General features: G+C 40.4%; 1 protein-coding gene across 4 annotated transcripts in view; it reads left to right on the top strand.

Annotated features, from left to right (window-relative positions):
- LOC124789978 (copine-8-like) overlaps positions 1-14424 on the top strand; it is a 232275-nt gene that overhangs the window by 104035 nt on the left and 113816 nt on the right. For all 4 annotated transcript variants that reach the window (XM_047257521.1, XM_047257520.1, XM_047257519.1 and 1 more), the window contains exon 6: positions 4280-4568. In XM_047257521.1, coding sequence (XP_047113477.1) covers positions 4280-4568 — 289 coding nt within the window. The remainder of the gene's footprint in view (positions 1-4279; positions 4569-14424) is intronic.

Here is a 14424-nt window from a genome sequence, read left to right as displayed (position 1 = left end):
TCCCCTGTCCACCTTGACCCTCACTGTAACAGATAAATGGCGAGAAGTGGACCAGTTACTTGGCCTTTTTGTTATCTAGGTCTGAAGCCCCTTTGTTTTTCTTTCTGAAAGCATGTTGGGATTTCCAGTGTATTGAACCCCAGCACAATATACAAAGAATCTTTGTTCCCATATTTTGGAAGTCAGTCCCCAGGAATTCTTCAGCTCATGTGTGATTTGATCAACAGCAGGTTTTGATGCTTTTATCAATTCTAATGAATAGCTGTTCTAACATTTCACGTAAAAAAGAATTTTATGTGATTTTTATGTTGTGGTCATGTTTTTTACTTATAATAGTGAAAAGTTATAGAAAATGAGTTGTAACACTGAAGTAAAGCAATCCTGGACCCAAGAGCATATATATGACGAATGTCCCCTGAAAATTTGTACCTGTTTTTTTGTTATTCCCTGTCATCATCATCGTCATCGTCATCATCCCCCACGTCTTTCCATCTTATTTGATGGGTTGATGGGTTGGCATAAACTTCCCTCCCTCTCTCTCTCTCTCTCTCTCTCTCTCTCTCTCTCTCTCTCTCTCTCTCTCTCTCTCTCTCCAGTACTGTCCCTTGTCCCTTGTATGTCCTCTCTGCTATGTGTCAGATTTCGCAAAATCCTTTTACCTCAGTCGGGGTGTTCCTCGTGATTTTTTGTGTCTGAGCTTCAGATCATGAGTTAGCCTTGGTAGCCTGTTAGGCATTGCGTGTGTCCAAACCATTCCAGCTACTGTGAGGTTATTTTGTCTTGTAGTCCTACACCTTGTGCATGTTTTGGATTTCTTCATTTTGTATTCCATCTTGCTGTGTCTTTCTGACAATGTTTCACAAGTCAAACTGAGTATGTAATAGACTTCACAGATGACACTCAATTTTTAGTGGTAGTTTCTTGTTCCAAATTAGGCCTTTAACTATTTGATAGAAGTTGCTAACTGCTTGAATTATGCAAGTGATTTCTTTGTCAATAGAACCAGAATTGGAGACAACACTCCCAAGATATTTGAAATGATGGACCTTGTGTAGCTGTTTCCCCTTTGTTTTGACTTGTCATGTTGGTTGCCCACATCTCTTTGACGGTTATCTCACTTCTCTCCCAGCTGAAGATGATCTTTAGCAGCTTCTGCCCAGATGTTTATTTGTACTTGAAGGTCTTTTTTAGAGGCATGCCACAGATACATATCATCAGCAATTAGCATGAATTTCATTTTTTTCAACTCCAGTTGTTTGATGTGCTTTTCTATGGATCTTTTTCATTATCTATGTCTGCATTTACAACTATACTCTGCAAACTAACATGAGGTGCACGGCAGAGGATACGTCTCATTTTACCAGTTACTAGGGTCTTTTCCTGTTCCATTCACATATGGAATGTGGGAAGAATGATTGTTTGATTGCCTCTGTGTGTGCAGTAATTATTCTGATCTTATCCTAACAATCCCTATGTGAGCAATACGTAGAAGGTTGTAGTATATCCATAGAGTAATCATTTAAAGCCAGTTCTTGAAACTTTATTAATGGACTTTCTTCGGATCGTTCACATTCTGTCTTCAAGAGTCTGCCAGTTCAGTTACTTCAGTATCTTTGTGGCATTCTCTCACAGATTAAACAAATCTATGACCATGTGTGTTGCCCTTTTCTGTATACGTTCAATAACCCCTGTTAGTCCTATCTGGTCTGGGTCCCATACACTTGAGCAATATTCTAGAACCAGTCACACGAGTGATTTGTAAGCAATCTCCTGTGCAGATTGATTGCACTTCCCCGGTATTCTACTAATAAACCAAAGATTACCATCTGCTTTACCCATGACTGAACCTATGTGATCATTCCATTTCATATCCCTTCAGAGCATTACACCCAGGTATTTGTACAAGTTGCCCAATTCCAACAGAAGACTTATTGATATTATAGTAATAGGATACTCCATTTTTGTATTTTGTGAAGTCCAAAATTTTACATTTCTCAACATTTCAAACATGTTGCCAATCTCTGTGCCATGTTGAAATCTTTTCAAGATATGACTGAATATTTATGCAGCTTCTCTCAGATACTACTTCATTATAGAGAACTACCTCATCTGCAAAAGCGTAATTTTACTATTAATATTGTGTGCAAGGTCATTAATATATAACTAAGGTCCAAACACACTTCCTTGGGGCACACCCAAAGTTACTTCTACATCTGACGATGACTCTTGATCCAAGATAACCTGTTGTGTCCTCCACACTGAAAAGTCCTCAGTCCAATCAGAAATTTCACTTGATACCCCATATGATCAAACTTTTGACAATAAGCGTAGATGCAGTACTGAATCAAATGCTTTTCAGAAATCAAGAAACACTGCATTTACTGGGCTGCCTTGATCCAAAGCTTTCAGTATGTCATGAGAAAAGTATGAGTTGGGTTTCACATGATCAATGTTTTCGAAATCCATGCTGGTTGGCATTGAGGAGCTCATTCCGTTCAAGATACCTCATTGTGTTTGAGCCAAGAATATGTTCTAAGATTCTACAACAAATCGGCATCAGTGATTTTGGATGGTAACATTGTGGATTACTTCTCCTACCCTTCTTGTAGACAAATGTGTCCTGTTCCTTTTTCCATGAACTGGGCATGGTTTTTGTTCAAGGGATCTATGTTACATTTTAGTCAAAGAGGGGCTAACTCAGTCGCAAATTCAGTATAGAATGTGACAGGGATTCCATCAGGGCCTGGAACTTTGTTCAATTTTATTATTCCTATACATCCAGATGATTTTTATTGACAACCAGTTTCAGTCTTGTAATAGACCATCAGCAGGTTCCCATATCATAATAAAAGACTCAAATGTGAACCTGAGTAACAGACGCCACCACTGGAAAAACTTATGTAATGAAAATGGCTTCTTGTTGTGGTTTTTAGTGTGCTGGGTCGTAATATGCAGTGTTAATCATATATATTTCATATACTGTTCCAATTAATTAAATTCAAATTAGAAATTTTGGTAGCCGTGATTGCATTGGCTAAGAAATGTCATAACTGCTATGATAAGCTCTTGGGATACTCATCCTTTTGTGAAAGAAACTTGCGGATCTGAAAAAAAGGGAGCGACTTTGTGACAGCATTGCTCAAAGAAGAAGAATGTTTGAATTATTTTTGTGAGAAGTTCCTCGTCAATCACAGCGAAAATGAAACATTGGTTTATTGGAGGTGACATTCAAGAAAATGATGTTCCAGTCCAATTTTGAATCAAATGTGACTCCAGATGAAAGGGTATCATTTGAGTAGGTTGTTACTATGTTGTGAAAAGGATTCACGTTATATTTATGTTGTAGAGAACATACAGGAAGGGGTCAAGGAATTAGACTGTTTTGATGAGCCTCAAAATTCACTTCTTCAACATTCATCTTACTTTATTTACTGAAAGTTTAGGTGATGTCTGTGAAGAACAAACAAAGTGTGTGTGTGTCAGAGTCTTCAGAAGCCAGTATCGGGGCTGCTGGAATATTGGTATGGTGGGAGACTGCTGTTGGTCAACTTGTGGAAACATGCAGTTCATCAGAAAAAAGTAATATTAGATGCTTTAAAGAGAAGAGAGAAAATAAGATATAAGACAATGGACATATAATTCACATTGAAAAACTGAATTAATTTTCATTCCAAATAAGGTGTTTTGCTAATTTTCCAGTGTAAATTAGGTGTTTTGCTAATTTTTTTAGTTTATAATGAAGTCACGTTATGACAAATCTATGCATGATACAAGAAACTCAATCAGATTTGGATTCAATACCCAAAAATTTGTTTGATTAAGTCTAACAATTTTTTTCCTCGTGTAATCAAGTACCATCAAACTTGAGCAATGAGTTCTGAATTAATCTGTCAGCTATAAAATTGCCGTGAAAATATCTGTAACGTGAAGCCCAGCTAATTACATTGAACAAAAGACTGCCATGATTAGCTGGGCTTCACAGCTTCAGATATGTACATGATAATTGTGTTGCTGACAGAGTAATTTTCTAAGAAAAATCAATGTATATTGAAACTTAACTTAACCTGTAAAACTGAGAATTCATATTTCATTGATCTTCTACATTGTAAGGTGGAGAAAAGTACATTTTACTTCAATTGAATATGACTAAAATAGCTAGACAGATTGATGAGGTTGAAAACAAAGCAGCCAAATTTATTTACTGTTATTATTTTTGGCTGTAAAAGTGGTGTACAATTATTTCTATATCCATTCTTTGTGTTGATTTTCTTTGTTTTAGCTCTGACCCCTTTCTGGAGTTCCAGAGAGTTGGAGAAAATGGCAGTTATCATGTAGTCCACAGGACAGAAGTGATAAAGTGGACATTGAATCCTAACTGGAAACCATTTGTAATGCCAGTCAGAACCTTGTGTGCTGCCGATATGGATCGCTCAATTAAAATTGTGTGCTACGACTGGAACCGCAGTGGGAGCCACAGCCTCATTGGTGAATTCTGTACAACATTACGAGAACTCTCAAATGGTCCAGGACCTGCCACTGTCTTCCACTGTATACATCCTCGCAAACAGGTAAGATGGAATATTGGCATTGAGATATAGTTCAAGAGTAAAAATAAATGTATATTTAATAGAAATTATTTTAGCTTTTTCTCTTAATGGTATTGCTGGTTAACTTGTGTGCCAGCTAATAAAAACTAAATGGTGTAAGTTTTAAATGCTCAGTTCATTACTGAAACATTTAAAAAAAAACTCCAGTACTGTATTTAGTCAATATCTTAGAAAACAAAATTTCAGAGTATTGCCTTTACAGTATTACTTCCAACAGAAAGTGTCACAGACTTTGAGTTATATCAAAATTAATAATGATTGATTCTCTTGCTTTCTGCTCCATTCAATAAGGCTTTGAATTGCATTTAAAACATTGTTTATGACTCTTCTCTAATAAGAGTTAATTTGGAGTTGAAATGACTGCATATGTTGGTTGTAGGTCATATATTGGTGTGATTCTTGTTGAGTCTCTCAGTAGATGGGATTATGCTAGGTGTGACCTTCACCTCAACAGGAAAGGGAAGGGTAAACTAACTGGGCTAATAGCAGAAAATTTAAGGGGTGGATCTTCAGTTTGAGGAAGAAATGAAACAGCATAATTCTGGCATACTGCAACAGCCCAAACAGTTGTAGGTTAAAAATTTTCAGCAACAAGCAAAAATTTTATTTCCATCCAATTTTATCTCAGTCAGTGTGAAGTGTCAGCTATCTTCATTGCATCAGAATATTCAAGGACTAAGAAATGAAATTAATGAACCACTCTGCATTAATGAATTAGTCATAAAACCCAGCTGATATAATCTGCTCCTCTGAACATCATTTGACCACTGGTATAGTTGTGTTAAATGTACAGGACTTAGGTTAGCATCTCACTTTTTTAGAGGAGAAATGGAGAAAGGAGGAATTGCCATAGTTATCAGGAACTGTCATAAATTTAAGAACATAAATATTCAAAAATTGTATGTAGAGTGGCATATGGAAGCATGTGCAACAAGTAGGATTTTGTGAAATCTCCTTCATAATAGTAAGGTATTCTGAGCATCTACATATAACTTTAATCTCTTTATAAATTACAACATTTGTCCAATTAAAAAACAAGGGTTTTTTTCCAAAATTTGTCATTCAAAAAACATGGGGTCATCATATATTGGCAAATTAAACTATTGCAGCTGAGATCAACATTTTTGCAGTGTTTGATAGATTAATGTAGGGGTTGTCTCACATTTGCAGTTGAAGCTTTGTCTATTGAGGTTTCATACAAATTTATTTAGAAGAATTCCAAATGTTAGGGCTTAGCATACAATACTTTTGTTTGAATACACTCGAGATTTCCTGACACGCTGAAGCGCTCAATATTATCGGTCTTGCTCGAACAATAACATGACATTTGACTCGTGGCACTAGTGCAATGGATACATGAAAAAATCATCAACTGGTAACTACAAAAATCCAATGCTCTGCATAAAAAAATTAACAATTTTGTGAGACACGAGAGAAAATAGCATTAAATTATATCAACTTACAATCTTTTGTTGTATTTGAACAGGTTTGCAACAAAAGTTCTCTTACATGTATGGATACCCCACACTTATATTTACGTGCTGCTTTTTAAGAAAAGATACATTCAAAGGTGAAAAACTTGTACTTCAAAGCCATTACTTGATTCTGAACCCAAGTCAGTTTATTTGGTTATTAAAAACAAACCGGGGGGGGGGGGGGGGGGGGGTTGCAGATGAGAAAACTGTTCATGTATTAGAATACTGGGGATAAATGTTGCCAGCTTTTATCAGTCTTACAGTGAAATGAAACGAGAAAAGAAATTAATCCAGAATTAAATGTCTAACAATTGAAGCAAATCACATTATGCTGACTGCAGTTGTTACCACAAGAATAAAATACAGTGGAAAGGCCTGTTGTGGAAAAGCAAAAGTTTGAGATGTGGACTGAATCGGGATTATAATCTTTTATTTATGTATTAGTTACTGTTGTTACATATGACTTGCACCCTAGAAGATGATGCTGTCTGTGTCAAGCACAGCATTACGGAAGGCCTGAGGAGAAACAGTGATATCAGCTTGGCTGAGAAATATTGTGAGTATAGGGATGGGAGAGGTGAGTGGACAGTGGATTTCATATGGGAATCTGTACTGCATACTTTGGCTTGTTATAATCATTTTTAAACTGCAGCTTGCCTCAGTCCATTTGTACCTGAAATCAAATTGATTTTAAAATTGGGCAAATACTCAGCAATAGTATACCTTTCTAAGGAGATGTTAAAAATGTTGACTGGGGCCAGTGGCATATTTACATGTTTCCTGCAGTGTTGTTGCCAATGCTCACCTTGAGGTATGATGGGAACTATGGGGGGGGGGGGGGGGGGGGGGGGTCAGCTGCAGTTCTACACAGCCAACGAGAGGGTGACAGGCAGACAATATGTTTTTGTAACAAAAGAAATTGTAAGATTCTCATGTCCACATAGAAGTGAAATATACTGTTTGTTTGGAAAAAAGGCATCACAGCATATTTGGAAGAAACAATCAAATATTTGTGACAGTGAAGATACAAGTTTCCTAGGTGTCCTGTTAGGGTGATGATTAAAAATGATGGTACCACAGATGACAGGCTAAACAAAAAAGACAGTGAAGATAAAAATTAATGTAAACAATTTCTTTTTGTTTATCTAAAAACAAAGATGGTGTAACTTACCAAACAAAAGTGTTGGTATGTTGATAGAGACACAAACAAACACAAACATACACACAAAGTTCAAGCTATCGCAACCCACGGTTGCTTCATCAGGAAAGAGGGAAGGAGAGGGAAAGATGAAAGGATGTGGGTTTTAAGGGAGAGGGTAAGGAGTCATTCCAATCCCGGGAGCAGAAAGACTTACCTTAGGGGGAAAAAAGGACAGGTATACACTCGCGCGCACACACACACACACACACACACACACACACACACACACACACACACACACACACACACATATCCATCCGCACATATACAGACACTTGCGGGGGGAGGGGGGAGGGGCAAGTGCTTGCTAATACGTTTTCTGCTCTGCCCCCACCACCCCCAATGTAGTTTGCCAGTTGCAGTGAGTCAGAGTAAAGGTAGGAGAATAATCAGCACCAGTTCTTCCCGCACTGCCCACAGTATTTTGCATATCAAACCCGTGTGATGGCAGTGCGGTTGCAGTTTAACAAGCACTACAAGCACCCTTGTCAGTTGTATGCAGCCTAGATCTCTAATATTCAGGGCCTTTCACACAAGTGTCATTTTGAGTGCCCCAAATGTGATAAACGCAGACTCGCTAATTTGGGATGTGATTGTCAGGTTAGCTCCTGATCACGAGTTTCAGACTATGGTGTTGATGTTGTCCTATCCTTCTTTTGCTGACATTGCCCAAATAGCAGAATTGCATGAACTTAAAGCAGTTGCAAGGAAAGTCCTTGCCATCTTGAAATTTCCATCATGGTTTGCTGCAAGGCATCATTCAACCCAAACACAAGAGCCTCCTGCTGATCAAACTCCAAATTGGGCACCACCAGTAGCTGCAATAGCACATCAGCATTTTCTAGCCTTTCATTTCAGCAGTCTAGCTGGGTTGACTGTAGAATGTCTCTACATGGATCAAATGTGGCACATCTTTTTCCTCCTGTGTGATCGGCGTAGTGTTGTCCAGGGGTTCTCATGCTTGCCACAGAGGAGCATGCATCACACTTGTTCAAGGCAATGGACAGGTAGCTCAATTGAGTGTGCATGGTAAACAGTTTCCAGTGCCCAGGATATCACGAGGTGGCCTCACCTCCCGCCATGTCACAGGGTGTTGGAGCTGTTGATGTCAGTGCAGTGGCATCATGGGACTGCTCACCCTCACTCATGCTGAGCTCAGTAGGTTCACACCACTTGCTCCATCATACTTCTGTTAAGTGGCATTTTTTGGGACCTCAGCATTACTCTCCTTATGCTTGTTGGGCGAGCCAGTGGTCCTGCCCCGATAGCCATTTACTGCATGTTCACGATGACTGCCTGCATGTGGAGGCCATGTTTGGGGTATGCAACAGTTTGTGACAGTTGATAGACTGTGAGTCGGTCATTGGACACCCTGTTGTCTTCATTGGACTTTGGAGTTGCCTCCAATGCCCCACATGTATCACCTTGTCATATTTTGGTGACATTGTTGTGGATAGGTGGCCAGTCAAATTTCAGTTAGACACAGGAGCAACAGTCAGCATAATTAACTTAGATCCATACAGGCTCTTGGTGCCTGGAGTCGCAACAGCTCCTCCATCACATTTTGTATTATAGTAAACAGTGAAGTCTTTTGCGGGGGCAATTCTCCATCTCTGCACATTATAAGAATGTGGAATGGCAACTTACCTTGCTTGTGATCAATTCGTCATGGGCACATATTATCTTTGGGATCAACGTGTTTTCTGTTTTTGGCTTCCAGATCGTGGGCAAAGTTTATTTATTGTCTAAATCCATTCCTTTGAAAGATTTGGACTCCTTGCTGCATTCCTACAGCCCTCTGTTGGAGAATACCTGGGCCAAGCAGAAAATTTTGAGGCACGTGTTTCTTTTAAGCTGTCGGTGGTACCCAACCCCCACCCCATATTCCCTTCACTGTCCACAACACATGAAAGGCTGAGTTGCAGCATTGGCAGGATCAGGACATCATTTTTCCTATTTTGTCGAGTTGGTGGACCACCCCTTTGGTGTTGATTCAGAAGCCCAGCAGCACCATGTGCCTTTGCGCCAGTGTATCACAGATTCGTATCCCATTCCATGGCAGGCAGAGTAGTTGGCAAAGTTGTTGGGGGACAAGTGTTTTTCCTGTTCCGACTTGTGTGATACTTACCTGCAGTTGCTGTCGACACGGTTTCTCCGATTTTTCTGGTCCTCAGCATCCCCTTCGAACTTTACCGGATTAGTCGCTTGCCTTTTGGAATCTTGTATGTGCTAGGAATTTACCAATGGTTTTTGGGGCAGTTGATTCAGGACATTACCTGTTCTGTTAATTACCTTGATGGCATTTGGGTCATGGGTCCTACTCAGGAGGAGCAGTTATGAAACCTTCAGACAGTTTTTCAATACCTTCCGGATAATGGCCTTCATTGCAGACTGGAGAAGTGTTTTTTTGTTCCTGAAAGTACAGTTTTTATCATGCACATAGTAAAGATGGTCTTGTCTCCACAGACCTCCACATAACCACATCTAGGCCATTGTCAACCTGCCAATGTCCAAGTACCTGAAAAACGTTCCCGTGTTTAGTTCTTTTTTGGGGGAGGTGTAATATTTTGTATTATGCTCAGTTCATTCCCCAGGCCACACACATTTTCCACCCTTTTAACTGGCTTCACCACAAGGACGTTAAATTTCTGTGGTCTGTGGAATATCGACAGGCTTTCAGTCCTTCTAGCAGTGTTTGTGCTTTGCTCCCTGTTTGGCTTCCTTTACACTGGGTAGACCATTAACCATGGCCTGTGACACCCCAGTATGACATTGGTGCTGTCCTGTCCCATCAGATGCTGGACAGCACCGAACAGCCTATCACTTATGCATCAAAGATGCTTTATGCTGCAAAGCATACTCATTCACATGTGGAAAAGGAGGTGCTAGCTAGTATGTTTGAGGTCAAGAAGTTCCACATGTTCCTGTAAGAGGTGAAGTTCCTCCTCATCACTGACCACAAGCCATTGGTTTGCTTATTTGGCCCTCGTTCCAAGCTGCCAGGTAGGACTGCCCACCAGTTGCAGCATAGCCCCTCTTTCTCAGTAATTTTTATTACACCATTCATTACCTCTCCACTGTCCAGCCTGCAAATGCTGATGCACTATTGCAGATACTGGTGGCACCCGATTTGTAGTTTGATCGGCAGGTGGCTCTTTTGTTCGTGTTGGATGATGCCTTGCAGCAAACTGTGATGGAATTTCCACTGACATAACACAGAGTCATGACCACCACGGCCACCAACGTGTTTGTGTGGCTTTTCATTTCAGCAGTCCAGTTCAGTTGGCTGGAGCATGTCTCTTTTGGTTTCTCATGCTTGCCACAGAGGAGCACGCATTGCACTTGTATGAAGGCAACAGTGCAGCATCACTTCTGCTTTCCAGTGATTGATCGTGACATCGAACATCTGGGGCTTATCCATATAACCAGCCTTCACCACCATGCCAGTTTTCTCCTTGGCCATTCCCAGGACATCCTTGGGACAGGGTGCGCATTGATTTTGCCATTCCCTCTTTGGGCAGCGTATGGTTTTTGGTGGTTGATGCATTGCCCAGTTTCCCAAGCTGTCCTCCATGTTGTCGACTGCCGTGGTTCACATGTTGCTGGTTATCTTACACATTGTGGGATCCACTGGGACCCTGGTATGGTCGGCAGTTTGTGTTACGAGAGTTTGAGGACTTTTGCTTTCACAGTGGTATCCAACATCTGATTACTGCTCCATTTCACCCATCTTCTAACATTGAATTGGAGTGATTCGTGCATACATTTAAGACGTAAATGAAGAAGTCTGTGTTTGCCCCTTCATGTATGGGTGCCTGTGGGGTGTCATGGTGGGCCACAAATGTCAGTAGCCGTTTGTGGTGGATGTTGGTAAGGAGCAGTCGATCCACCATGCAAATCAGCTTTGCTTGCACCCTCTTGGTACATTACCACCATGGCCTGCTGGTCTGCTGGATGTCATGTTGGGACATGATTTTGTTCTCAGTGAAGATTCCCACTAGCAGCAGTATGCTTCCCCACTGTTGCCCACTCCCTTGCTGTGCTGTCCTCCCGTTGCATGTAGTAGCAGCAGCAGCCCCCAGTGAAGCTCGCACTGCACCTGCCAGTGTGGAGCCCATGGATTTCGGTCCTCTTCCTCTACCTCCCCCTCCCTCGGCAACAGAGGTGGTAAACCAGTGAAACATCATTGTTGCAGGAGCCCTTCCTCCTTTCCAGTGAAGGTGTCAGCATTGGATTTGCCTCCTTTGATGTTAGTTTGCTGTCAGGTTCACCAGGGGCCTCTCTAGTTCTGCACTGGAGGTCACATCCCAAGCCCCATCATGTTTGGCCCGTGTGGCCTTTTCAGGGGGGAGAGATTTAGTCTCCACACCAGCAGGCATCACAATGGAGGCAGATGAGCTGGCATGGGTAGTGCAGCAGGTTAGTGAAGAAACCTGGCATAATGGTCCAAATGACATGTAGGATGGGCAGACCCATCGGTGGAGGTGGTCACCTGCGGGTGGCAGTAGGCCAGGTGGCTCAGTGCTTACTTGGAGTTCATGCACCACAGCCCTCATCATGTGATTGTGCCCTGTGTTGTACTGAGTGCTTTGCCATTAGCCATCCACACCAGTCAAAGGCTGAGTTCTTCCTGTGCTCATCTCTGTGTGGGTTTGGAGTCTCTGCTTCCCACTCATGGGATTCTGTTCCCAGCCATTATCGAGCAACCTTTGGCCCTTGAAGTATCCACACTGACTGTGTGGTGAACCAGTATTTTCACACTTGTGCAGATACTAAACTACTCAAACTGATAATTATGGTCAGTAGAACAGTTCATGATGGGAGGGAACCTCCATAGTATACAATCACTGGAAAGAAACTTGTAAAGAAATAGAGATTACTGCACAATAGGTGTAAAACAAAGCTTAGGACTATAGATAGATGCGGAATGAAATATGTTTCGCTGTCAAGAGAGTAATGTGCAATGCTGTCAATGACTACCATAGCAGAATATTGTCAAATGACATTTCACAAAATCCAAAGAAATTCTGTTAGTGCCACCAAAGTTAGTGTCCACTACCTAGCGAAAGAGACAGGAACTGGAATTGTGGGTAGCAAAATAAAAGCCAAAAGGCTTAACTCCATTTTAAAATTTTCCTTTACAAAGGAAAACCCAGGAGAACTGCCCTAGTTTGATTCTCATACCACTGAAAAGATGAATGGTATTATTAGTGTCAGTGATGTTGAGAAACAGCTGAAATCATTAAAATTGAACAAAGCACCAGGCCCCAATGGAATCCTTGTCATATTCTATATTGAATTTGCAGCTGAGTTATGCCCTCATCTAGCTATAATCTATCGTAGATCTCTCAAACAGAAAACCGTCCCCAGTTCTTGGAGAAAAGAACAGGTCACATCTGTCTACAAGAAGGGTAGTAGAAGTGAGCCATATCATTGACATCGATTTGTTGTAGAATCATAGAACGTCTGAGCTCATATATAATAAGATGTCTTGAACAGAATCACCTCTTCATTGCCAACCAGCAGTTATTTTGAAAACATCGATCATGTGAAACCCAACTCACACTTTTCTCCTGTGGCATACTGAAAGCTGTGGATCAAGGCAACCAGGTAGATTCAGTGTTTCTTGATTTTCAGAAAAGCATTTGGCTCAGTATTGCATCCATGCTTATTGTCAAAAGTGTGATCATGTGGGACATCAAGTGAAATTTGTGACTGGACTGAGAACTTTTCGGTATGGAGGACACAGCATGTTATCTTGGATGGAGAGTCATTGTCAGATGTAGAAGTAACTTCAGATGTGCCCCAGGGAAGTGTGTTGGGACACTTGCTGTTCATGTTGTATATTAATGACCTTGCAGACAATATTATTAGTAAAATCAGGCTTTTTGCAGATGATGGAGTTATCTGTAATGAAGTACTATATGAGAGAAGCTGCATAAATGTTCAGTCAGATCTTGATAAGATTTCAACATGGTGCAGAAACTGACAGCTTGCTAAATGTTCAGCAAAGTAAAATTTTGCTCTCCACAAAACAAAAAATGTGGTATCCCATGATTATAATATCAATGAGTCACTGTTGGAATCGGCCAACTCGTACAAATACCTGTGTGTAACACTTTGTAGGGATATGAAATGGAATTATCACATAGTATCAGTCGTTGGTAAAGCAGGTGGTAGACTTCAATTATTTGGTAGAATACTGGAGAAGTGCAGAAGAGAGGAATAAAAATTGTAAAACAAATACACAAACTTGTCACGAACATCTGGAATGAAGAAAGAATGCCAGAGGAGTGAACAGAAGTGGTAATAATACCAATTCATAACAAGGGTGACAAACAACAATGCAGGAACTGCAGAGGCATCTCATTAATTGGCACTGCCTATAAAGTGTTCTCAAAGATTCTCCAGAAAAAAATTAGAACCATATTTAAAAGAAATAATAAATGAGAACCTACGGGATTTATGAAGAATCATTCAACTACTGGCCAGATATTCAAATTGAAATAAGCCATATACAAATATTGGGAGTATAACAAAACAATGACAATATTATTTGTTGATTTTAAGAAAGCCTATGAAAGTATATCCAGACATAAGTTGTGGGAGGAAATGCAGAGATTTGGAATACCGGAGAAGATTATAAATCTTGTGAAAGTGATGCTGAAAGTCTCTAAATGGGTATGAAAATGGATGAAGAATATTCCAAGCTGTTTTACATAAAAACAGGAGTCAGGCAAGAAGATGAAGTATTGTAATACAGGAGGCACTGGACACAGCAAGTGAAGCAGAAGAGGTAATTAAAATAGGAACAAAAATAAATATACTGGCCTTTGCAGATGATGTAGCACTAATTGGTGAAAATCTGGATGACCTTAAAATACTGGCAAAGAGACTCTTTCAAAAAGAAAAGGAAGCTGGTTTAGAAGTAAATGGTGAGAAAACAAAATTCATGAGGGTAGAAAGAAATTACAGAACAAAAAGACGGGAAACTCTGCAGATCACCAACCGCATATTTGAAGAAGTAGATGAGTTTGAATATCTGGGGGTAGTAGTAAACAACAAAAACAATGAGAAGCAAGAAATAGAGGCAAGGATCAAAGCCTCATCCAGAGCACCATACTCAGTCAACAAACTACTG

This window comes from Schistocerca piceifrons, chromosome 3 (genome assembly GCF_021461385.2).
Source record: "Schistocerca piceifrons isolate TAMUIC-IGC-003096 chromosome 3, iqSchPice1.1, whole genome shotgun sequence".
Lineage (NCBI taxonomy): Eukaryota > Metazoa > Arthropoda > Insecta > Orthoptera > Acrididae > Schistocerca > Schistocerca piceifrons.
The sequence above is the reverse complement of the archived record's forward strand: the minus strand, read 5'-3'. Positions and strand labels throughout refer to the sequence as shown.